Source organism: Rattus rattus, chromosome X (genome assembly GCF_011064425.1).
Source record: "Rattus rattus isolate New Zealand chromosome X, Rrattus_CSIRO_v1, whole genome shotgun sequence".
NCBI lineage: Eukaryota > Metazoa > Chordata > Mammalia > Rodentia > Muridae > Rattus > Rattus rattus.
This window is the reverse complement of record NC_046172.1, coordinates 119426638-119451953: the sequence shown is the minus strand read 5'-3', so window position 1 is coordinate 119451953 and position 25316 is coordinate 119426638. Positions and strand designations below refer to the sequence as shown.

At 40.4% G+C, this 25316-nt stretch overlaps 1 protein-coding gene across 7 annotated transcripts in view; it reads left to right on the top strand.

Annotated features, from left to right (window-relative positions):
• Window positions 1-355: 355 nt before the first annotated feature.
• Atp11c (ATPase phospholipid transporting 11C) overlaps window positions 356-25316 on the top strand; it is a 168001-nt gene continuing 143040 nt past the window's right edge. For 5 of the 7 annotated variants that reach the window (XM_032890482.1, XM_032890477.1, XM_032890480.1 and 2 more), the window contains exon 1: window positions 1191-1378. In XM_032890482.1, the coding sequence (XP_032746373.1) occupies window positions 1352-1378 (27 nt within the window). In that variant the 5' untranslated portion in view covers window positions 1191-1351. Of the gene's footprint in view, window positions 787-1190; window positions 1379-25316 lie in introns of those variants that run through there. The other 2 variants (XM_032890479.1, XM_032890478.1) reach the window with 2 other exon arrangements.

Below are 25316 nucleotides of genomic sequence, written 5' to 3'. Positions count from 1 at the left end.
TAGCAAATTGAGGGCGTGCAGGATTTCATGTGGCGTAAATGTTGAGTTCTGGGAAAGTTTTTCAGCACTCGGGGCTTTACGTAATTTATCCTCCTCATCACATTTCCCACAACTAAGAATCTACCCAGTGTTTCTGATTTCCACACGCAGCTGGTGGGTGGGAACCCTGGTTTAGCCAAATAGTCTCAGCAACACAGTGAGCAAACCCGTGTCGGGCATGTGGGGGAGCTCCCAGCCCACAGTAACAGCCCTAGAGAACCGATGGACTACAACTCCCAGGTTGCACTGGGAGCGTGGAAAAGGGCGGGCAATCAAGGAGAGGGTGGCAGGGAAATCCCGCCCCGCTGCGCAGCACCAACGACACAAAGCCCGACTTTACAACCTCCTAGAGAAAGTGGAAGTAAGAGGGCTTAGGCGGGGTAGCCAGAGGAAAGAAAACGCAAACCCAAAAAGCCCCAACCCAAACCCAAAGTACGAGGTGAAGACGGCTTAGGTGGGACCCGAGAGGGGAGCGTCTCCCGTCTGTAGCCTAGGAGGGGGCGGCTTTTGTAACTACTCCCACCGCCCGCGCCTTGCCGCGCCCGCCCGCGCCAGGGTCTCCTCAGTCCCTGGCTAGTCCGGAGTCTTCCCTCAGGGAGCGGCCACTCCCGGGCAGGAAGCGGGCGCGTCCAGCAGCCTTGAGGCGGGCCACGCCAAGGCTCTTCTCAGCCAGAAGTGCTGGTCGGAAAGCGCGGGGCCGAGGAAGGACTGCGAGTGAAGCGGTGCCACGGACGAGTTAGGGCCGGGGTGAGGGAGAGCGTGGCTTCTCACAGACCCCTGGGAGTAGTGTCAGGCGAGGCGTGGGGACGCCCGAGAGGGGCGTCCGCTGGAGCTAGCGAGTGGGGAGTCGGGCGGGGGCTTAGCGGCAGGACGAGTGTGAGGCGCGAGGTGCTGAGGCGGGCGCTAACGGGGAGCCTGGAGCGCCCCCCTCCCGCAGGGAGAGCCGCGGCCGCTCCACCATCCCTCCCCCGCGCGCCCGGCTCGCTTCTGGGCGGGCGCTGCAGTGGGAGCGCCGGGCGTGCTGGGGCCAGATAAGGGAGCCACAGGGCCGCCGCCCCAGCAGGGAAGGCCAGGGCTGGGGCGGGTCGCGGGGAAGGCAGGGGCGGGGCGGCGCGCGCGGGCAGGCGGGCGGTTGGGCGGCCGGGGGCGGGGGCGCGCAGAGGCGAGGAGGGCAGGCGGCGGGCTGGCGGCGGGGCAGGCGAGCTAGCTGTCCGCTTTGCGCCGCGGGCCCACGCCGCAGTGTGTTTTGTGGACGGCGCCTTCCCAGACAGCCCAGTGGAGCCCAGCCTGGCACCCCGCAGCCTCGGACGCGATGTTCCGCCGGACCCTCAATCGTTTGGTGAGTACGCTTGCTGCGGCTCCACGCGTACCCCGGTGGCCGGTTCCCTGGCCCCTGCCGCTCCTTCCCAGTACCGGTGCGAGGGGACGAGTGGGACGCGCCAGCCCCTCTTCTCCCACCTCTGCTTTTTAACGGAAACCCGGCACTCCGGGTGGCCTGGGTGGGGAGGCAGGTGGGGCTCTTGGCTGTCCCACCCCTGCTCCAGGACATTTCAGCCAAGGCTCCCCGGGGCTCTGAAGAACTCTGCCTCCTGACTGGGGATCGCCTCGGAGTGGCAGGCGCGCGGAACTCGGGGCGGGGGGCTCCCTGGGGCGGGGGGGCTCAGTTTCCCAATTAGTAGAAGATGGCGTTGGATTATCGGGGAGGAAGCTTTCTTTTGTTTCCTCTGCCACGAGCACGTGGAGGTAAACCTAGACCTGTCACTGTGGCCCAAAAGAAGAGCTAGGGGTCTGAGAGAGCTGGAGGCTAAACCAGGGTTCAGCCTCGTCCCGGGTTCGGCCCGGTGGGGCGGCCGCTGACCAGAGGCCAGGCAAACTTTGAGGACTCTCAGCCTCTAAGCTCACCTTGAGGGCGAGAGAAAAAGCGAGGGCACGGTGGGCTGGGGCCAGCAAGCGACAGCGGGAGGCTGCGCCAGCCTTGCAGAGCTTGGAGCTGAAGCCTCTCAGAGCTCCGTTGGTTCCAGACTTGGAATCCATCCGGTAGCTGAGCTCCTGGGGCCACGTTTTCAATCCCCTCCAAGACCCCAGAAAAGGGAATTTCATCTCTGTGATAATTTTTGGCACGGAGATGGGGGGAGTCTATTTCTGTCTGCTATTGACTTTTTGGATTAACCTGTTTACTCAGAGGGTACATTAAGAATTGAGCAAAGTAGAGCAGTTTACTTATATGCTGTTTGTAGTAACTTATCAAATTTCTAGAAGAGGTGTCAGGGAATAGGACTTTATTTCTGCCAGGGATGTTAAAGAAAGCCTTCATCATAAAATTTTGGTGCCCCCCCACCCCCGTTAAGGGGAAAGAATGCGGAGTGCTTCCCCCTTCCGTCTTACGATAGATTTAAGAACTTGACAATTTGATAACTTTGTGGCGTCATTTCTAATTAAATCTTTGGTGACATATTTTTCGTAGTTCAGATCAATTTGCTGTCATCCCCCCCTACCCCGTATCTGAAACTTTCAAAAATGTTCCCTGCTAAATCACACTTAATGAATCCCTTTTTGCAACATCAGCCTAATAATACTGTTACGGTTTTGCTAAATGTTTATTTCACTCAGAAACATGCAAAGGAAGGTGGAGGTGATTATTACCTGTGGCATTGAGCTGCAAAGCTTGTGCATATCAAGGATCTCAAGAGCCATGGGGAATGGATTGTGTTGGATGCTTTTTGGAAGCAAGTGACTACAATTTGTTCTCACATTTACAGCCTGAGACTGTAAAAGAGCATTGTACCTCCTAGTTCTGTTTCACATAGATTCTTGTGATTTTGAAGTGTTGTTTTTGGGGTGATAAAAAGGGAAAGGTGACACGAAAGCTAATTGTAATGCTTAGCATAGGGTAGTCTTTTCCCATGACACTCATATGTTAGAAACGAACTGGTGTCCAGGTCATAGTAAACTCATAAAATAAAGATGCTGACATCCCCATTTTTAAGACTTTGGTCATTTGGAATTAAACATCTGGTTTTGATCCAAAAGCACTTCCCACTTGGCTTTCTTTTACAAAGCATGATCTGCATTGTATCTGTAAAAATGAAGCAGTGCTGGCCCACAAAGCGAGGGCATGCAGTGGAATTTGCAGTGGTTGTTGAGGTGCCAGCCTGCTGGTACTTTGCATCTCTCCCAAGATTTCTGCAGAGACTCACTTTTGCTCACAGTAAAGGGAGCTTTGACCTCATTGTTTCAACTAAGATGTCCAGCTGTTCACATTCTACTGCACCACCCTGACTGTGATAAGTCCTAGGAATTTGTTCCAGTGGCATAAGCTGGAAGGTTCTTAGGAGTTCTCTCTGAGCTCTAGGCCTAGAGAAAGGAATTGCAAATCATCATGGCACTGAATATGCTATCAAACACTGTTGCTAAAAATGACTTGAAATTTGGAGGCTGGGGTGGGAAAATTTTAAATCTCTTAGATTGGTAAACTTTGTGCTATTGTCATCCACAAGGAGTACATTCTTTGGTACTACACACATTTAAATCACTAGATCAGTAAATTAAAGATTTAACTGAAACCTTCACACTTACACGGCCCAGAGATGTAGTCCAAATGCTGTGTTATTCTTACAATTGTTTTAATATTTTGGAGATAGGGATAGGAATTCTTTTGAAATCAATTATGATGTTTTGGTGGTCATGTACATCTGAAATTGACTTTGAATTGTTACATAAATTATAGTAGTGTTGGTTCTAGTTGCTGTTCATTGAACAGTAGAGAACGGTGTGTTAAAATGACAATTTATTTGTGTCTTAAACCTGGTATAGGAGGTCAGAATCTTGTAGGAATCACATCATCTTCAGAATAGCTCAGTGATGTTTGTTGAGTCATTTTTAAAATGTCATTTCTTTTTCCCAGCTCTTCTCTTTCTGAGCTAAAAGAAATAGTGATTAATTGTACTTTCTAAAGACACAGCCATGGCATTACATCTTTGCCACTAATAATTGTCATTTCTGATGAATTACAACTTTAAAAAAATTTAAAACAGTATCTCTCATGGTACAGGTGCCTTGAACTCAGTGACCTTGAGTTCCCGATACTTTCGTCCACCTTCCAAGTGCTGAGCTGTAGGTGTTTTCTACAATTGCTAGGATCTGAGGCTTTGCACGTCTGTTTGCATTTATATATATATATATATATATATATATATATATATATATATATATATATATGAGTATACTGTAGCTGTCTTCAGACACACCAGAAGAGGGCATCAGGTCCTATTACAAATGGTTGTGAGCCACCATGTGGTTACTGGGAATTGAACTCAAGATCTCTGGAAGAGCAGTCAGTGCTCTTAACTGCTGTGTTCTCTCTCCAGCTCCCTGTTTTTGGTTATTGAGACAGGATCTCCTATATAGTTCCAGCTGTCCAGGAACTCACTCTGTAGACCAAGTTGGCCTTGAATTCAGAGACCACCAGCCTCTGCCTCTGGAGTCCTGGGATCAAAGACATGTGCCACAAAACCTAGTTACTTATTTCTTTTTGTAGATCATCTAGTCTGGCTTTGAACTCTCTCCATCCCACTGCCTTAGTTAATGCTGAGATTACAGACAAGTATTTTGACAGTTTGAGGTAGAAGATTAGAGAGTTTGGTAGTACAGCATTTTGGGAGTTAGGCCTGTGGGGTGTCTTTTTTTTTTTTTTTTTTTTTTTTTATTTTTTCGGGCTGGGGACCGAACCCAGGGCCTTGCGTTTGCCAGGCAAGCGCTCTACCACTGAGCTAAATCCCCAACCGCCTGTGGGGTGTCTTAAAAGCACTACTTGTTCCTAGTCAACATCTCCATAAAAACAACAAACGCGTAATAATAGTTTTGCCTGTTCAATTATTTTGCTTCAGAGGCAAATTTAATTGGAAATCTGGACTAGTTGAAATTTAAATTTCCAGGTCATGGACTTAGATGTCATCCTGTATTTTATTAAAATTTGTAGTGATTATAGGAATTTTATAGTCTTGTATTAAGTTTTGTAATCTATAGGATTAAAGGCTTCTTAACAGTCTGTCATAAATTTCTCCCATTTAGTTTATTAAATTATTTCTTGCTAAAGATTCAAATAAAATTAGGTGATTGTGTTAAGTAGGTACTGTCAATTTAATTTGTTGGAGGGATATTTGATGGACAGTTCATTGATAATAAAGCTTACCAGTATTGTGGAAAACTCAAACTGTATTGTTCTATAAAGAAAATGTCTTATCAGAGAGACTGGTTTAGGCTGTATCAAGAAGAATGAAAATTTTAAATAAGGCTACAAACGCAAAATAAAAATTTATGAAACATGTAGTTAATTTATTACTTTGAGTCCAGAGTAAGGACACTTTAATAAAACAGTATGTGTAGAGATAATTAATTAAAGTAATTCAGGTAACTGCTTTTTTGTTCCAGGAGCAAGAAGGTTTTTGGCTTCCTTGTGAAATTATAAGGGTAATTACAGCGTTTTTTCTGTTTCATTTCCCTAATAAACTTGCCTTGACATTACTGAGTGTCATACATACTGGTTTTATGTTACTGGGTTTTGAAGTATGTCTGTATGTGTGCATTACCATATTTTTGCATTCACATATCTCTTAACACAGATTTATACATGTTGGCATCTACCAGATAGTTCTGACACTTGTGGGTTCCTACAGTTGAACTGAGCCCTACCTAAAAGCAACCTTTTTACCATACTGCATTCATTATAATTACTTATGAATTTGTATGGCTTTCTAAACTAGCATTTCTTCACAGGTAAAAAGTTAAACCCTAATCCCTAGGGCATATGTTCTGTGTGATAAATTTTCCCACATAGTTGGAGGAGAATCCCCAATAGAGAAAGGCTGTTTTAGATTGAACCTAATTGGGGGTAGCTTTTAACACTATACTTGGTACTTAGTAGATGTTTAATGATTAACTGTTGAAAATACAGCTTTTAAATCTTTCACATAGATGATAATCTTTACTTATGAGCAGTGATTTATAGTAAATTCCGTTATTGTTTGGAGTGATTAAAGAATGGGGAGTTCTAGTTCATGAGAGTGAAGGATTAGCTGTTTTCCAAGAATTACAGTATATACATCAAATGCTGAAGCTATACTGACCATAATGTATTCTTTTGTAGGTGCTTTAGTCATTTTTATGGTGTTGGGAGTATTGTTTTACTCAACAAATACTAAGCACCTAATACCGACTGGACAGTGTGATAGATCTTGGGGAATGTATTGTGAGCAATGTCAACAGAATGTCTGTCCTGAGGCGCTTTATTGTAGCATGCATAACTGTAGCCATAGAGGGTATGATTACTGCACTTGTAAACGTTGTGGTATCCCAGAAGTCTTAGTCCTCATGAATAAGTTAATGTTAGATAATTACTATTAATACTATATACTTACTACTATTTATCTGAATACCAAAAATAGGTTATATGATTTATTATTTTCCAGTGGCTTTAATGCCAGATAAAAATTTGGTTGCAATTTGATAACCTTTGATATGCTTTGGAAATTGTTCTTTTGAAAATAGTTGCTAGGCTGAAACTTTTGCAAAGAAACCTATTTAGAAGTGTTTTACTGCAATTTGGGGGAAAAAGATAAATCGGTAAGTCTCTTTTCTACCCTCCACCCTCCTTTCTTTGAAAGAGTCTTGTGAGGTAACCCTGGTTTAGCCTATTAGCTACGTACTTCTAGGCTACTCTCAAACTTCTAAAATCTTTCTTTCTGGGCCTCTCAAGTGCTGAGATTACAGGCATGTACCACCATAACTCTTTACAGATAGAAACAGATTTTTCTCCAGAAGTATTTCTTTATTGATTTAAACAGTTGAAAGCTGAGAGTGCTTCCTAAATGCCTTCAGTTAGCATTTCTTATTTGTTGATTTTGTGTTACTGCTAATTTTTTCATCCTTCACTTTTGAATTTATTTTTATTTTTCAGTGTATGAATGTTTTTGTCTGTCTATAGATACTAAACCTGAATCTTCTGAAAAACCAGTCGGAGGGGCGGGGTAGAAATTTATTTTAATTTTTACGATGGTAAAACAATCTTATGTGTAAATTATCTATTCCAGAGCTTCTATACAAATGCTTGCAGAAACGATACCTGTTAGGCCCATTTCCAGATCAGGAAGTATTCTTAAAGCTGAGCTGTCTCTTTAGGCCTCTGCTCTGCTCTGGTCCAGTCCAGACAGGTCTGGTCCAATCCAGTCCAGTATTGTCCAGTCTGGTCTGGTCTTGGTCTCTCCTTTCCTTCTTTCTCTATTTTGAGCCAGGTTCTTGCTATGTAGCCCAGGGTAGCCTGGAAATTACTAAGTAGACCAAGCTGACTTTTAAATCATACAGATCCACCTGTTTTCTGAGTGCTGGAATTAAAAGTGTATGTCAGACTAACTATTCTCTAATATTTACTACATTTTATTTTTTATGGGTATGGGTATCTTACCTGTGTCTGTCTGTGTACCATGTGTGCCTGTGGAGACCAGAAGGGTATTGTACCACCTATCGGGGGCAGTATGACCAGTAGTTCCTGGAAGAAACCCTTTGTCTTTACGGTGCTTAACGAATTAGCTTGATTTGCCAATTTAAATACTGGTTTGTTGAATGGAAAAAGTCAAGGTTGATTGCTTATCAACCATGGTTGATCAGTTCTTTCAAAGAGGGCAGACATATAAGGTGCAAAATAAACACATTTTTTTCCTGATGTTTGAGTTTTCTGTACATGCGTGGTGCTTTAAAACAGATAACTTCTGATGTCTGAAGATGGGATGCTTTCTCTGGTTGGATGAAAGAAGGTTCTGACTTTTCCAAGATAATTGGGTATGCTTCACAAATTTATTTCTGCTCACTTAAGATTTATTTTCTCTCCTGATGTAAGTGAAGATCAGCAGTGATCATAAAGCAAATATATTAGTACAGCTGCAGCATATGTTAATACTACTGCAGATTAATGATGAATGAGTGTTCAGCACTGCAGATATGACACAGGATGCCCTATCCACATTGGCAGACAGCACCTCAATTACTGCAGTGTATGGATAGATTGCCAGTTTGGCTGTCTTCTTCATTATGAAAGATGCAGTTTGGGAATGGTTTTAGACTAATAATATCTGGTTTAGGAAGTTGATTTTTATTTTTAATGTACAGACTATCATTGATGCCATGCCCTATACTTACAGTAGAATATGGGAGGGTTGAAGAGGTCTACCTGTTTCAAGCAGGTATCATTTGTTTCTTAGGCACCTCTACTCCACATTATGTTAAATTATTAATATGACACTATCTTCCTAGTCCAGTCCTCTTCACCAATATATTCTTTAAGACATTAAAACAGTGTTCTTGACTGATTTTACACTAGCACAGGTAAACTGTAGATGTTCAGTAAGTACTTGTGACTTGTTTTGAACTGAATTAATAACACAAGGTGAGTCTAATTATCAGTTGAAAAAGCAGCCACTAAGAGGCCTCTCTGTTTTAGAGTAAGCTTTTAAAAAAACATATAGCAGAGGAAAATAATATCCTTCTCATTGGATAGTATGTAAATTAGTTTGGATTTCATTGCTGTGAAGAGACACCATGACCATGGCAACTCTTATAAAGTCAACATTTAATTGGGGCTGGCTTCCAGTTTCAGAGGTTCAGTCTGTTATTATGGTGGGAAGCATGCTAGCTTCTCAGCAGGCACGATGCTGGAGAAGTTGCTGAGAGTTCTATGTTTTGATCTGAAGACAGCCAGGAGGAGGCAGTCTCTTGCCTGCAGCCAGGAAGAGGGACTCATCTGCACTGGGTGGAGCTTAAGGACTAAAGAAGACCTCAAAGCCTGCCTGCACAGTGGCACCCTTCCTTCAACAAGGCCACATCTATTCCAACAAGGCCACATCTAATCGTGCCCATGGGCCAAGCATATTCAAACCACCACAGTATTTTGTATGAGGGGAAAAAAAACAATTATGCACCCCACTATGTGGGCAGAAAAAGTTTGCCCTTTACTGAAACTTTTTTTTTCTATTCATCAGAAAGAGAACCTTTAAACCATTCCCTTTCCTTGGTATTTCATGAAACTGTAGTTAATACACTATCTTCAGCTTTTAAAATTAGGAGTATATTTGCTTGCTTTTTGTTAATTACAGTTGATAACACCTTTTCTAATTCAACTAACAAACACATCAAATCTACTTTGAAGACTAAAGATACAGTGTTAACTCTGGCAGAGCTTTGTATTGCTTTTGTTGCTTTTTGAGACACGGTTGTCTTTATAGCTCAGATTGACCTGCGCTCATTATTTAGCCCAAGCTGACCTTGAACACCGAATCTTCCTGCTGTAGCTTCTCAAGTGATGTGATATATATATGTGCTACTGTGCCCATCTGCTTTATGTCATTTTACTCACTGTGGTAAGTATAATTTATTTGAATTCAGGATAATCCTTAGAACTTAGTACTAAGAATATAAGGTAGCAAAAAGGTAGAACAGGTCAGGTATGGTGGTGTATGCCTACAAACCCAGTGATTGGAGTATAACAAGCCCAACTTGAGCTGTACACTGAGTTCTAGGATAGCCTAGGCCATTGGAGACCCTGTCTCAAATATCCAAAAATAAGAGCATGGGGCAGAGGAAATGCAGTTTATGAATGATTTGCAGTTTTGATGTGAAATAAATCTCAATCTTGTTTGAAGGTGCTATGTGATAGTGACATTGAAAGAAAATTACTTTCCCAAGGTCAATAAGCTAATCAACATTGGAGTCGATTGAGTCTGTATCTGGTACTAGTTGAAATGATACATTTTCAATGCTTCCACAGCCATGCTTCCCAATAATGAGTCATTTCTTTTCATATTGTTGACAGCATTCTCTGTTTGTCACTTGCAGAAGATCAACCTGCCTCCAGTAGTAAATTGATGCACCCAGTGGGGGAGCCAGGAAGTATTGATGTTTCTGCCAGGTTAGCGTCAACACTTGCTGGTTTCCTCTCTGGAGTATCACCAAGTTCGTGGATTCTATTTGGATTTCTATAACTGCTCAGATCACCATGTTCCATATATTTGTCCATGTTTTCAACATTCATTTGCACCTTTTTCACATCTCATTCTATACATATCTTAGTTCATAGGCAGTAAATAGATCCTTTTAAGCAATATAATTCCAAATAACAAGCACACTAATGATTATTTTTATTGTAGTAGCCCCAATATATAAACAAACATACATACATATATGGAGAGAAAGAAATTCTTGGGCTAAAAAATTTAAGGTGATATTTATAAATATTATTTTATTTCAGGATGAGTTTTGAGTTGAATAATCAAGGAAATCCCCAGAAATATATTTCTGGTTAGTCTCAAGTTTCATTCTATTTACTGTTGTAAAGAAAAAGTAACAATTTTGCAGCAATCCTGTAGCTCACCAGGGAGCAGAAGCCAGTAGGGAACTGTCACAAATAAATAACAGCTGGGGAGAAAGATTATATAAGGTATACCTGTTGTGTGAGCAGTGGGGATGTTCTTCAAGCTTCACGATTAATTTGCTTTGGCAATGTGGATTAAGTTGTCTGTAGTATAGTACACAATTTAATTTTCTTCAGCTCATTCTCCTTTCATTTTTAAGGAAAACAGGCTGGGGAAATGGCTCAGTGGACAAAAGCACTTGATTAGTGCCTGAATTCAGATCCTCAGAACCCACAATCAGATGTGGTAGTTCAAGAGTTTATAATCCAGCCAGGTGTGGAGTCACATACCTTTAATTCCAGCATTTAGGAGGCATGCAGATCTCTGAGTTGAAGGCCAGCCTGGTCTACAAACCAAGTTCCAGGATAGCCAGGGCTACACAGAGGAATGCTATTTCAAAACCAACCAACCAACCAACCAACCATCAACCAACCAACCAAGAGTCCATATTCTCAGTGCAGCCCTCCCTATTGGGAGATTGGAGGCTGAGACAGGAGAATTTCTAGAAGTCCACTTACAAAGAAGTCCTTTGTGATTGAACAAGGCGAGGGCTAACATTTGATTGATTCGCTCCCCCACACCCTTTTTACCCTCTCAAGTAACTAGGACTGTAGGTATTGCCACACTGTGCCCTACTAGCTTAGGCTTCTTTTCTGAAAATGTTATGTGAGTCCTAAGCTTTTATTTGGATGCTCATGTCCTGTTAAGGGCTATAGAGAATTATAAGGTACAAGCTCTGTTCTTGAGATGGAAGATATACATGTAAGATCAATCTTCATATGAAGCCAATGGGTCATCAGTATCTGATTGATACTGACTGATTGATTGAGTCAAGGATGCATGTAGTCCAGGCCGATATCAAACTCCTGAATCCCATGTCTCCACCTTCTCAGTGTTGGGAACCACAGATATGTACCATCATGCCTGCCTCTTGAGTAGCATGTGAGGTAGACACTTGGAAAGAGGCACTGGCTCTTATCTGTAGTTGAACAGTTCTAATCATTCTTTCATCAGTTCAGTCCACATCACTAAATCAATCTCCAAATCTCTTCATCATATCATAGTGAGGCTAGACTTCAACATATGAATTTGGGAGGGAAGGCTCACCAACATCTAGTAGTGCATACTAGCAGGAAGAGTACAGCCTTGGTTTTCGGTCTTTGTTTCCTATGGTAAAATTTATGGTTTATAAAAGGTGATGGATATCGGGCAGCTTTAGGTTTCTACAACTGTTCAGAATTTCCCATAAACTTGTTTCTGAAATCCATGATTCCAGTGTACTACTCTTCTGATTTAGAACAGTAAAATGGGGACTGGAATGAAATAACATTTGAGGCAGTAAATCACTACTTCATACAAAACTGTGATTGGATACTTCAGTTGTGTGGCTTAAGTAGTGGGTAGACACCTTCAGAAACTTCATAGGTCTAGGGTAGTGATTTATTTATTATCTTGGGTGCTGATGGTCATTTATTCTAATTTATTTATGTATCTGGGTATTTTGCCTCTCTCTCTCTCTCTCTCTCTCTCTCTCTCTCTCTGTGTGTGTGTGTGTGTGTGTGTGTGTGTGGAGAGAGAGAGAGAGAGAGAGAGAGAGAGAGAGAGTGAGAATATATGAATGAATGAATGAATGAATGAATGAATATGTATGTGTATGTGTATGCATGCATGCACGCACCAGGTGCCCTTGGAGGGCAGAAGAGGATAACCACAGAGTTTACAGATGGTTATGGCCACTATGTAAGTGCTAGAATTGAACTAAGGTCATCTGCAAAAGCAGGCTCTCTTGCATGTAGGCATCTGGCCTAAACCAGTGTGAATTTTAAAACTGGGAGTCAGCCTTTGTTTAAAGAGCACATTCTTAACATTTCTATTTCAGGTCCGATGAAATACTTGTGGCTATGAATGGGTAGTATTCAAGGCTATATATAGTATTCTAAAACCAGAAACAGAATTGGCAATTTTTTAATGACCAATGTCACACTACACAACTGGTACTCTTTCTCAAACTAGAAGTCTAATCCAAGTCATATTTGCCTTTTTTGTATTTGTTGATTTTTTGATTTTTGGTGATTTAATAGTACTATTTTCTGTCTAGTGGTACTAACAATAAATGGAATAACCATCTTTTATACTCCCATTTCTTTTCCTTTTTTCTGTAAATTTCTGTGTGTATGTCTGTGTGTGAAGGGTGCTACGCATGTATGCAGGTGTGTATGAAGACCAGAGGTCAATATTGGCTGTTATTCCTTAGGACCATCCATGGTTTTTAGAGCCAGGGTCTCGCTCACTGGGACCTAGGGCTCACCAAGCACATTTGGCTGGTAGACTGGCTGGCTGGCTAGTAAGCTCCAGAGATCCCCATTTCCTCAGCCTGAGATTACAAGAATGTGCTACTTATACCTGGCTCTACTGGGTGCTGGTAGTCAAAGTGAAGTTCTAGTGTGTGGATGGCAAGCACTTTCTTGACTGTTACCTCTTAGCCTCTCCCTTCCTTTTCATCTCTTCAGTTACTCACTCTATCAGCAAACCCAATAGTTTGTATATCTGAAGGTACTTTTAGTAGCTGCCCATGTCTTTTTCATGACCAACCATCCAAGTCTAAGTTAGTGCTCTCATTTATCTGGACCACCGCAATAGATGATCTTACCTATTTCTGTGTTCTTTAGTTATCCTCTGGAAACAACAGAGGAATAGTTTACAAATAAATACCTCGAGGCCTTCAGTGACTTTACACCGCTTCCTTGATTTGTTAGAATTGTCCGCGCACTGTGACTTGCATTTCTCATTTCTTTGTAAACATTGAGATAGAGATATATAACTCAAAAATTCAACATTTGCAGTATACATTTAAGTGCTTTTTAGTATACTCAAATTATTGTGTAACCACCTAATTCCAGTACCTTTTCACCATTTCAAAACTGAACTCTGGTTATCAGCTGTTATTTCCCAACTCTTTACCCACACCCACCTCTGCTACTCCCCAATCTACTTTTCCTCTACCAGATTTGCCAAATCCAGACATAATCCAGATTTCACATAATCGAAATGATATAACTGAGTTTTGTATCAGTACTTGGAATCCTAGCACTCAACAGGCTGAGGCAGGAGGTTAACATATATAGCAAGCCTAATTTCTATAGTGAGACCTCAATGTGTGCTCTGTGGTAACTTTTTTTTAGAATATTTTCCATGATCTATTACATCATGTATCATATATCAGTAGTTTATTCAAGGCTGAATTCTATTCCATTATATGGATATACCACATTTAATGTGTCTCTTCCTAAGCTAATGGGCATTTAATTTATTTCTATATAATTCTTTGTAATTTTTTGTATTTGTGTTGACATGTTTCCAATTCAGATGAGTATATAGAATGGAATTTCTAGGTCATACTATAATTCTGTGTTTTAATGTTTTAGTAACTGCCAAATTGTTTCTACTCACAGTTATTTTCAAATAACATGGGTCCTTTTTTTTTTTTTCTTTTCATTTTGAGACAACATGCCACTGTGTTTCTAGCTGACTTGGAATTCAGTGTGGAGAAAGTTGACCTCAGAGTTGTGGTGATCTCTCTTCCTATATCCCTAGAAACTAGAATTATAGGTTGTACTACATTTGTCTTACATTTGTTTTATGTTTTCAAATAGCATCTTATGTAGCTCAGGGTGGCCTTGAACTCCTGATCTTGTTGCTTCTACCTCCCAAGTACTCACTACCACAAACAGCTTAACTGATGTTTATTTTTAATAGCAGTTAACAACATAAAACATAAAGTTGACTAAAATAACTGTTACGTGTAGCATTGACTAGTGCAAACTCTCAGCTCCGCATTTTCCCTTCCTTTATGGTTTATATTAGCAAACTCTTGATATAATGGATTGGAGTTGAGAAATGTGAGCTGTGAAGATGTGGAGATATGGGATTTCAGGCTCAGCTGTTTCATCTGTGTCCTCAGTTTGTTCATCTGAGATTGATAAGAGCTCCTTGGTGATTTATAGCTTAAATCCTTTCTCAGCTTTATAATTCTGTGCTTTGAATTTAGGAGTCTAGTCTTTGAATTTGACAGTCTAGATGCAGATTGTTTTTACTGCTTTTTATTGATATCTTTACCTGTTCTTGCTTAATGTTCATGATTTTTCTTTGACTATACTCTGCACCAAATTTCAGTTTTTCCACCAGAAGTAATGCGTTTGAACTTTGATGAGAAAATTGAAAATTTTTAAGAAATACTCTTTATGGGCTTTTAATAGTTACACTTTTTCAGTTTTACACTGGCCTGAATGATTGGAAATGTTACTTCTTTGTTGAAGTATTAAACTCAGCCCTATTATATTACTTTCTTGGCAAACAATATTAATGACAAAAAGACTGTTTTGCTGCTAGAAGATTGTGGGCAGGCTTTCTAGATGGCAGGACTACTGCAATTATTTCCAAAGAGATACTCATTTCTCTGTTTATGAATAGTCAGCTGCAAAAAGGTGGTTAGAAAGAGGCAGTTCTTGGATTGGATAGCTGAGTAGCAACTGTTAAGTAGGTAACAGTAGGTCTAAGTAGACAGTAGGAAGTAAATGGATGGTTGGTATATGTATGCACTTGACAGTCAGTAATTTATTGGAGAATTGAATTCCATGGTTATCATGGTGTAATTCATACAAAATGATGGCCACCATTAGCAAGAGTCTCATTTCACAAAATAGATTCTGTAAATAAATTCTATTTAAAAAGTTGTTGTTAGGGCTGGAGAGATGGGTCAGCAGTGAGGAGAATTGGCTACTCTTCCAGAGGACCTGGGTTCAGTTCCCAGAATCCATATAGCTCACAACTGCTGTAACTCTAGTTCAGGGACTCCTGACACCTGGTACAGATATACATGCAGAGCAAAACAACAGTGCACATAAAAATAAATGATTGTTTTTTAAAAGTCATTGTTATTTGGGAAACTAGGCTATATGATTGACCTTGATGAAAAATAACTAGAATAGCTGTAAAAGACAGTAATTAAATATTCTTGTATAAATTTAGATGCTTTACTTCTCAAAGATACTAATGAGGCAGAGTAATCAAAATAATCAAATGTAATCAAATTGAAAGATATAATTGATTTTTAGAATCCATGTTTGGAATTAATAATTTGAACTAATTATGAAATTTTCATTGCATTAGCAAGTGTCTGTTTAGCTTCTAATATGTACTTAGTATTATGCAAGTTTTTTCAGGTAACAGACAAGGCATATTTTTTAATGGTACACAAACTACCAGTATAAACTTAGAGAAAATTACCATTTTAAAGATAGAACTTTTAAGGTTTTTAACCTTTATTTTTAATTGATGTATATGAGTATTGTGCCCGTATGGGTGCCAGCGTATTACATTTGTGTAGTGCCCACAGATGCCAGAAGAGGATGTGGAATCCTCTGGGCTGGAGTTACAGATTTTTGAAAGCTGCCATGTGGGTGCTGGAAATTGAACGGGAATCCTCTAGAAGAGCAGCCAGTGCTCCTAACTATTGAGCCATTTCTTCAGCCCCACATATTATCTTTTAGAACTGTAATATTTGGTACATATAGAATAGATAAAATGTATAATGAATATTTAAATGTTAATTGCCTAACTTAAGAAATTACAATGTTATTTACCTATAATGCCACATCTCTTACCACTTACTGTCAGAAAGCTTTCAGCGTTTGTTTTTTGAGACAGGTTTCTCCGTAGCTCCAGATACATAGACCAGGCTGGCCTTGAACTCAGAGATTTGCCTGCCTCTGCCTCCCAAGTGCTAGAAATAAAGGCATGCACCACCACTCCCAGTGAAGCTTTCAACTTTTATAATTCATTATTTATAAACAACTACTTGTTTTAAGGAAGGTGTGCTGATACACACCCATAATCTCACTACTCAGGACTAAGCAGGAGAACTTTGAGTTTAATGTTAGCCTGGGTCACATCATAAATTTGAGGTCATTTTGGGCTACATAATGAGACAGCATATCAAAAAAACACTTAAACTCATTTATGTGCAAGCCTGCTAAGAACATTATTTGGTTTCTTATTTAGAGCTTTATCAAAAGGCCTAATGTACTTTTTAACTTAGTAATACATTTTATATGATTTTATTATATGTTTGTGAGCATTTATGTCTTGTTTGTTAGTGTATATGCATGTGTATGTATTGTCCATGGAGGTGAGAAGGAGAGCATTGGGACTCCTTACAGATGGAATTTACAGGTGTGTATGAGCTTCCCCACGTGGGTGGGGATTAGACTCAGAACTCTCTTGTCCTCATGATTGAGTAACAAATTCTCTTTATCTCTTGTACTCTCTCTCTCAAGCCCTTATAAAGTTTTGTTTGTTTAAAATACAGGTATAGTTTACTCATGCTGAGTAATAATTCACTTTGGGAACTGTACAAGTTAACTTGTCTTCTTGCTGCAGGAAAATATATCTGACTTAAAGAAGGGTTGATTTTTGGCTTACAGTTCCAGGAGATAGTAGTCTGTCTTACCTGGGTTTGTCCTTCCTCCTCATTTTGGTTGTTTTTACTATTTATTCATTTACTTAGTGTGTGTCTAGGGGACGCATGTGTATGTGTGTGCACAAGCTTATGTAGGTTAGTACTAGGTATTTCAACTGGTTTCTGTAGTGTGTGTGTGTGTGTGTGTGTGTGTGTGTGCATGTGTGTGCATGCTCGTCTGAATATGTGCCTCCTGAGTGCAGTGCCCCTGTAGGCCAGAAGAGGGTGCCAGATCTTCCTGGAGCTAGAGTTACAGGCAGTTTTAAACTGTCCCAACATGGGTTGCTGGAACAGAACTCTAGTCCTCTGAAAGAGCTCCTAACCACAGAACTCTCTTCCTAATCCCTCCTTATTTTATTTTTTAAGACAGGGTTTCACCGAACTTGGAATCTGTTGATTTGGCTAGACTAGTTGGCCAACAAGCCTCAAGGATCCTTTTGTTTCTGCCCTTTCAGCACTGGGATTACAGGTGTATACCATGGCTTTTTACAGTGTGTTATGGATTGAACTTGGGTCCTCATGCTTGAGTGCCCAGCACTATACTCACTGACTGAGCCTTCTCCCCCAACTCTTGCCCATTTTTATTTGGTGGACCAGTGTTCTCCAAGGTTTTTGTTGTTTTTATGATCAGGACTTAAGAACATTATTTCTTTAGTTGTGTGTATATCTGTAAGATGTATGTCATATCCATGCACACTCAGACTTACATGTAAGAAATGTTATACATGCTAGTAATGATAGGTCTTGAACTCATGAGAAGTTTTTCAGTAGTTACATCAATATGTTACCACAATAGCTATGTATGTCCCACTCCCTCACATATTTGTGGGGTAGTTTGAAACATGGTCTAGCTGGCTCTTCTGGAGAGGACTCACTGTGTAGAACAAGATGGCCTCTAACTCACAGAGCTTCACCTGCCTCTGTCTCCCAATTTATTTTAAATACTTGTTTGATTTTATTTTCATAAGAAGATCTGTTTTGTGAATTTTTATTTTCCTCTGCCTGGCATGGTAGCATACACTGTTAATCCCACCAATTGGGAAGCAGAGGCAGGCAGATCACTTGGAATACAATGCTAGCCTGGCCTACATAGTTCAAGGGCAAACAAAGCTACATAGTAAGACCTTGTCTCAAAAAAAATTACTTCCCTTTGATCTTAATTTGTTATTCTCTGATTACTCTTAAAATTAATCATCTCTGTTTATGTTTGTGGACCATGTGTGTTTTCAATCTTCGATAATGCTTTAGTGTTTCTCTTTTAAAAATGTGTGTGTGTGTGTGTGTGTGTGTGAGAGAGAGAGAGAGAGAGAGAGAGAGAGAGAGAGAGAGAGAGAGAGAGAGGAGGGGAGAGAGAGAGACAAAGACAGAGACACAGAGGGAGACAGAGAGAGTTAGTTTTCTGTGCATCACATGTGTACTGGTGCCAACAGCTTAAGAAGAGGGCACCAGATTGCCTGGAACTGGAGTTAAAGAGGTTGTGAGCTGTCTGTTGGGGTTGCTAGTAATCAAACCTAGGTCCCAAGAATAGTAAGCACCCTTAAACACCTGAGCCATCTCTCCATCCTCTTGTTTCTGTCTTTCTGACAGGATTTCATATAGCCCACGCTGGTCTTGAACTTGCTATATAGCCAAGGTTGGTTTGGACTCCTGCTCGTCTTGCCTCTACCTCCTGATTTTTTTGAGGGGGGAGGGAGGATTACAGGCACGTACTACCACACAAGGCTCATTTTGATTGTTTGCTTTGACATATTTTTTCTGATACTGATTTGTGAGACATTATGCTCAAAACATTCCTTTTTTGTTTTATATTACCAATATTTTATTTAAGTTTGTGACTTTTTGTGTATTTCCGTCCTCTCTCTCCCTTCCCCTCCTTCCTTTTGTTGGTGCTGAGGCTAGCACACTAGTCCACCATTGAGCTGCACATGTTACTAGCTCTCACTGTTTTTAAAAGCCTTTTTATAAGCAAATGTGTTAGTTCCTTTTCTTGTTGATTTGACAAAATACCTGACCAAAGCATCTTAAGGAGAAGTTTGCTTTGACAAGGAAAATATTCTTGACAGAAATGTAGAGTGACTGGTCATTGCATTCACAATCAGGAATCAAGAAGCTATGGTCTCCCTTTTTATTCAGTGGAGATGGGGGAAGTTTACTGAATGTTGTCTGTTTTCAGGGTGGGTCTTCCCTGCTTAGTCATTTCTGAAAACACCCTCGTAGGCACCGTTAGAGTTATAGTTTCATTATGATTTTAAATCCAGTCAAGTTGACAGTGAAGAATAGCCATCACAGCAAGTGTCTATTCTTTCCATTTGTTTACTTTTGTGTGTGGGTATAGGTGAAGGATTGCCGTAGCACAGGTGTGCAGGTCAGAGGACAACGTGTGGGAGACAGTTATTTCGGCATGTGAGTTCTGAGGGTCAGACTCAGACTCAAGTTTGACAGCAAGTACCTTTTGAGGCACCCACTCCTTCTTTAATTTTTATTTTTTACTTTTTTGTTTCTATGGGGGCTCTCTCTGGAGTGAGTGGTTAAAGTGTCTTGCTTTTGTTACCCAGGCTAATAGCAAACCGTGAATGATACTCCTGCCTCAGTCTTTCTGGTGCTGCAATTGCAGGTATGTACCACTATGAGTTCCACATGTTTGTGTGCACTGGGGAGCGGGCTATGTCCCACCACTGCACATGTGCATTGGCCAGAGGTGATCTCCTTTCCTTTGCTTCTGGAGTGCTAGGATTCTAGGTGTGTACCACATTAACTTACATTTATTTTTCATCCTGTCTGTCCTTCCTGAACTGGAGCTAGGCTGGCTGCCAGCAGGCCCTATCGATCCTCCCGTCTCCTCCCCAAATGGCGATTCGGTTACAGGTGTGCATGAGTGTGCCTAGCTTTCTTGTAGGTGCTTCAGATTTCCAATCAGGCCCTTTTGCTTGCTGACTAAGTACATGTTCTTGCCTGCTGAGCCATCTCCCCAGACTGAATTTCTAATTTTAATGTAAATCTTTGAGTTTTTTCTCTCCTTATTAAAACATAATGTATTTATTTGCTTCTTTTTGAGAAGTGGCAATGAAGAAATTGATAGTTTCAGTCTCTTTTCTAACCTTGGGAGTGGGGATATGAGAAGAACTGAAATGGGTAGGAGCAATAAGTGTACTCATGTCAACCTTGTAGGATGAATTGTGTCTTAACACAAATCCCATTCTTCTGAATCAACTCTATAGATGTTTTCTTCTGCATACACATGAATTGTAGTAGATGCTTGCTGAATGTTTGATATCCGTTAAGTATCTTGTCCTAGTAATTATCTAGCAAATATCTAATTAAATAGCAAATTATCTCTGTGATTTATTCCCATTGTTAAGATCTGCAGTGATGTTGGGCTAGTTTACCACCACTGTCAAAATACTCATGAGGGTTACAGCTTCCTGGTTTGCAGAAGGAGGAAGGATGGGTTCACATAAATGAAAAACTGTCCGCACATTTAAGAAAATGTTTGAAGTCAGGTAGTCCTTGGATGGTTTCCTATTGCTCTACAACACATTCCTATGTTTTTATTTAGTGCTATCTCTCACAGCCTTTAGAAGGATGTCCATTTTTCCCCTGGTGTTGCTAGAAGTTTCCTCTGGCCTAGAGAAGCAGCAGCTGGAGATAGGGCTTGGTGGGAGAATGCTGAGTGCCTGTTTTGAGGAGTCCTCGGAAAGGTCTTTGCTGCTGAACACAGCTACTCAAAAGGGGAGCTGCAGCATGGTTTCAGGCTCCTCCCCATTGTGACTTTATCTCCTTGATCGAATGTGTGTGTGTGTGCGTGTGTGTGTGTGTGTGCGCACGGGCGTGTGTGCTGGGAACGAAACTCCAGTCCTCTGCAAGAGGAGCAAGCACAGTTAACTGCTGAGCCATCTCTTCAGCATGAGGGCTTTCTTCATGGTTAGTGCTATGTGTAGTTTGTTTAAGCAGTCTCTTCCTCAGTGTGGAGGCCAGCAGTTGATGTCATTGCTCCCTCCCTTATTTCCTAAGGCAGGATCTCTCACTGAACTTGGCTAGATTTCCAGTGGGTTCCAGCGACTTGCTTTTCTCTGTTCCTCTAGTGCCGAGGTTACACACATTGGCTGCTGTACCTATCTTTTCACTTCAGTGCCTGGGACCTGAAGCAAGGTCCTCACGCTTGCATGGCAAGCGCTTTTTTGATTGAGACATCTTCCCAGTCCCCATTTCTCTTTTTTTTAAAATGAAGTTTTTCGCAAATTATTTTGTTTCCTTATGCATCCTGTCTGTCGTAGTGGAAGCAACAACCTACATGTGATATAAAACTGCATATTACATGTACAAGCACACACATATATGAATATAAACAGAAATCTCATTTTTCAGGTCTTTAAAATGTGCACATTAAATTTCCTTCATAATAACCCATTACTCATTGAGATTGTAAAATAAATTTGGAGTATGGTTTGTTTACAAAGATTTCAATGTTTTAAATTTTATTTCATTGTGGCTATCAGACAACAACTTGCTAAAATTGGTTCTCCTTGCAGTATGTGGGTCCAGGGTTGTACCTGTCAGTTGTGATGGCAAGTGACTTTGCCTGCTTACCAATCTCACCAGCCTGTGTAATGTTTGGGTGGCTTGTTTGTTTATTTTCTCTTTCTGTATTCTTTCCTCTATGGAGATTCCAATGGAGTGTTGCTTTTCTTGCTTTCAATTCCGTTCTCTTCCTCTTCTCTTTGGGAAAATAAGTGACTGAATTCTGGAATGTCATAAAGTTTCTAAGTTGAAATGGTATTTGATGTAAATTTGTGTTGAGTAACTGTACGTACACATAAAGTTATAAGCAAGTATAGCTAGAGATGCTCCATACATTTTGTCTAGTTTTTCTCAGTAGTAGTTTGCAAATCTGGTATAATGTCATTCTGATATTGATGCCATTTCTGTTTCAATTATGTGTGTGCTTGTGCATGTAAGTGGGCAGTTTTATCTCACATGAGGCTTATTGTGTCCACTACAGACAAAACACAGAAGGAAACACCATAATTTAAAAATTACATCACTTGCCAGGTGTGGTGCCATATGCCTTTAATCTCAGCACTCAGGCAGAGGTAGGCAGATCTCTATGAGTCCTAAGCTAGCCTGGTCTACATAACAAGTTCCAGGCTAGCCAAAGCTATACATTGAGACCTCAAAAATGTGTGTGTGTGTGTGTGTGTGTGTGTGTGTGTGTGTGTGTGTGTGTATATATATATATATATACATATACATATAATTTAAGTCCATGTCAATGTGTGCTTCCAGACTGTCCCAGAATATCCAATTTGGCTGATGCCCAGCTCTAAAAGGTCATCTCAAATTACATAATCTACAAGCAAAGTGATCAGAGGAAACTTTGATATTAAAAAAAACCCAGAGGAATGTTATTAATCTTTGTTTGATTTTGAGGGATGCTGATTGCCTATATACTATACATGCCCATATGATCCTGCATTTGACATATTAATGAAAGCTGTCAATATACCAATAAGAATCTTGACAAAACTGGTCGTGGTGGTATGTGCTGTTAATTTCAGCACCCACGGGGCAGAAAACAGCAAACCAACAACATCATGAAAATTCTATGTACTTATTACCAAATAAAAATAGTAGTGGGACAGAGGAAATAAGGGTTCTAAGAGTAAATAGGAACATGTGTGGTGTTTTTGTGTTTGTGCACACATATGGAGAGGCCTGAGTTTGAAATAAAGTGTGTTCCTTGATTCTTCTACCTTTGTATCGTGAGGTAGTCTCTCACTTGAATACATTGTTTGCTTGTTTCATTAATTCAGTTAACCAGATTGGTCTAGGAATCCCCTTTATCTGCCTCCAGTATCCTGGAATTCCTATGCCCACCCAGCTTTTATGTGGGTTCTACCTTTACTCAGATCCCTAAGCTTAAATGTTAAGCTCTTTGCCTGCCAAGTCATCTCCCAAGCCCTAGGATCTGGGTTTTTTGTTTGCTTCTCCAGACAGGGTCTCTTTAGACTCACTGTGTAGATCAGGCTGGCTGTGAACTCAGAGAGGTCTGTCTTTGTCCCCCAAGTGCTGAGGTTAAAGGTACACACTACCTGTCCAGTTCTAGAGTATGTTTGTGACTGGATGTCTAGGAAAGTTGTAAGGAAATGACATTGAAATGCAAAGTATAGTGAATGAGATATACCGATTTAATGTACAGGGTTTTATTATATAGCCCAGGTTGGCCTCCAACTTGTGCTCCTTCTGTCTTAGGCTCCCATATGCTGGAGTTATGTGTGTGCTGTTTGATCTATGTACCATTTAGATTTTGTGAAGTCAGCTTCTTGAAGTAATGAGTATGGTTTAATGATGTGGTTATAATAAAAAATTTTATGTTTAATCAGTTCACATGTTTGTGAAGTTTCCTACCGTATGCCATATATTGTTTTCTACTTGGTAGAGATGCATTGGTGAGCAAATAAGACAAGTTTATCTACATTTACCTTACATTCTAATTTGAGAGAAGATATCAGGTTAAAGGGTAAAACTGAAGTAGCAAAGAATTCTAAAACAGTGGCCTGAAAAAATGTGTTTGTTTCTCTGTTATGTAAGTTGGCAGTCTCCAGGCCATGAGGCCATCTGGAGTTATTTCTGTTTTCTTCAACATTTGTTTTTCAGGTTCTAGGCAGCAAGATGAATGTCTAGGGCAAGCAAATGTCTTTAGGAATGTGACTAGGATGTTTCATATATCACTTTATTGTACATATAACCTTAAAACATCTTAGCTTTATGGCCCACCCTAGCCATAAGGGAGAGACCACTTCTATTTGGGAATCCCAGCTTCCAAATAAAAGGAAAAACAAATTTGGAAGTACAATTAGTAAACAGGTAATCAGACAGTATATATATATATATATATATATATATATCACACATATATATATATATTCTTTACTTTTAAAGCATTTATTAAGATTTATTAATTATGTATGTATTTATCTATTTGTGTTTGTGGAAATGTGATCCTAAGAGTGCAGGTACTTGAAAAGTCCAGAAAGGGACATTTTCATTCCCTGGAACTAGAGTTACAGAAGTGTAAGCCAGACAGTTTGGGTGCTAGAGACTGAGCACTGGGCCTCTGCATGAATAATACATACACTTAATGTGTCATTTCCTACAATTTTCTTTAATTGTATTTGAGTGTTCCTTTAAATTAGAATGTAAGGAACAAGCACTTCTAGTTTTTGTTTTTTTTGGTTTTTTGTTTTTTTGTTTTTTTTGTTTTTTAGGACAAAGCATTTATTTAATGGGACATAATTTTCTGCCTGTTCTTTGAAATGAAATTTTAAGCTTCAACACATCTATGTTGCAGTACACAGATTTAGGCTTTCTTATTTTTTATTAAACCATAACTTTTTATTAGGGTCGTAAGAGTTTAGAGAAAGAAGATATATAGGTGTGTAATGAAAATGTATGACAGAGAGTAATAAATGCTATTAGAGACTAAAAATAACGTTCTTTAGAGGCAGTGGAATGAGATGAATTACTGTCAGTTTTCGCTTCCATGGCTGTGAAGAGACAATAGGTTAACTTTGAGCTTAAATATAATGTTCTCAAAAAGATTTTCCATTCTTAGAAAGGAGAGACATTTGATTCGTCATTCCACTGTTTAAGGATTTTTATAAGCCTAATCTTCCTAGGCACACATAAAATCCATTTTTGGCCTCACGTTTTTCTCTTCTTTTCTTTCCCTTTTATTGGATATTTTTGTATTTACATTTCAAATGTTATTCCCTTTCCTGTTCCCCTCCAAAAACCCGCTATCCATTCCCCTACACTGGGGGTCTAGCCTTGGCAGGACCAAGGGCTTCTCCTCCCATTGGTGCCCAACAAGGCCATCCTCTGCTACGTATGCAGCAGGAGCCATGGGTCTGTCAATGTGTAGTCTTTGGGTAGTGGTTTAATCCCTGGGAACTCTGGTTGATTGGTATTGTTGTTCTTATAGGGTTGCAAGCCCCTTCAATCCTTTCTCTAACTCCTCCAATGGGGACCCTGTTCTCAGTTCAGTGGTTTGCTGCTAGCATTCACCTCTGTATTTGTTCTGCTCTGGCAGAGCCTCTCAGGAGACAGATATATTAGGCTCCTGTCAGCATGCACTTCTTGGCATCAGCAATATTGTCTAGGTTTGGTGGCTGTATGTATACGGGCTGGATCCCCAGGTGGGGCAGGCTCTGAATGGCCATTTCTTCAGTTTCTGCACTAAACTTTGTCTCCATATCTCTTCCTATGAATATTTTTGTTCGCCCTTCTAAGAAGGACTGAACATT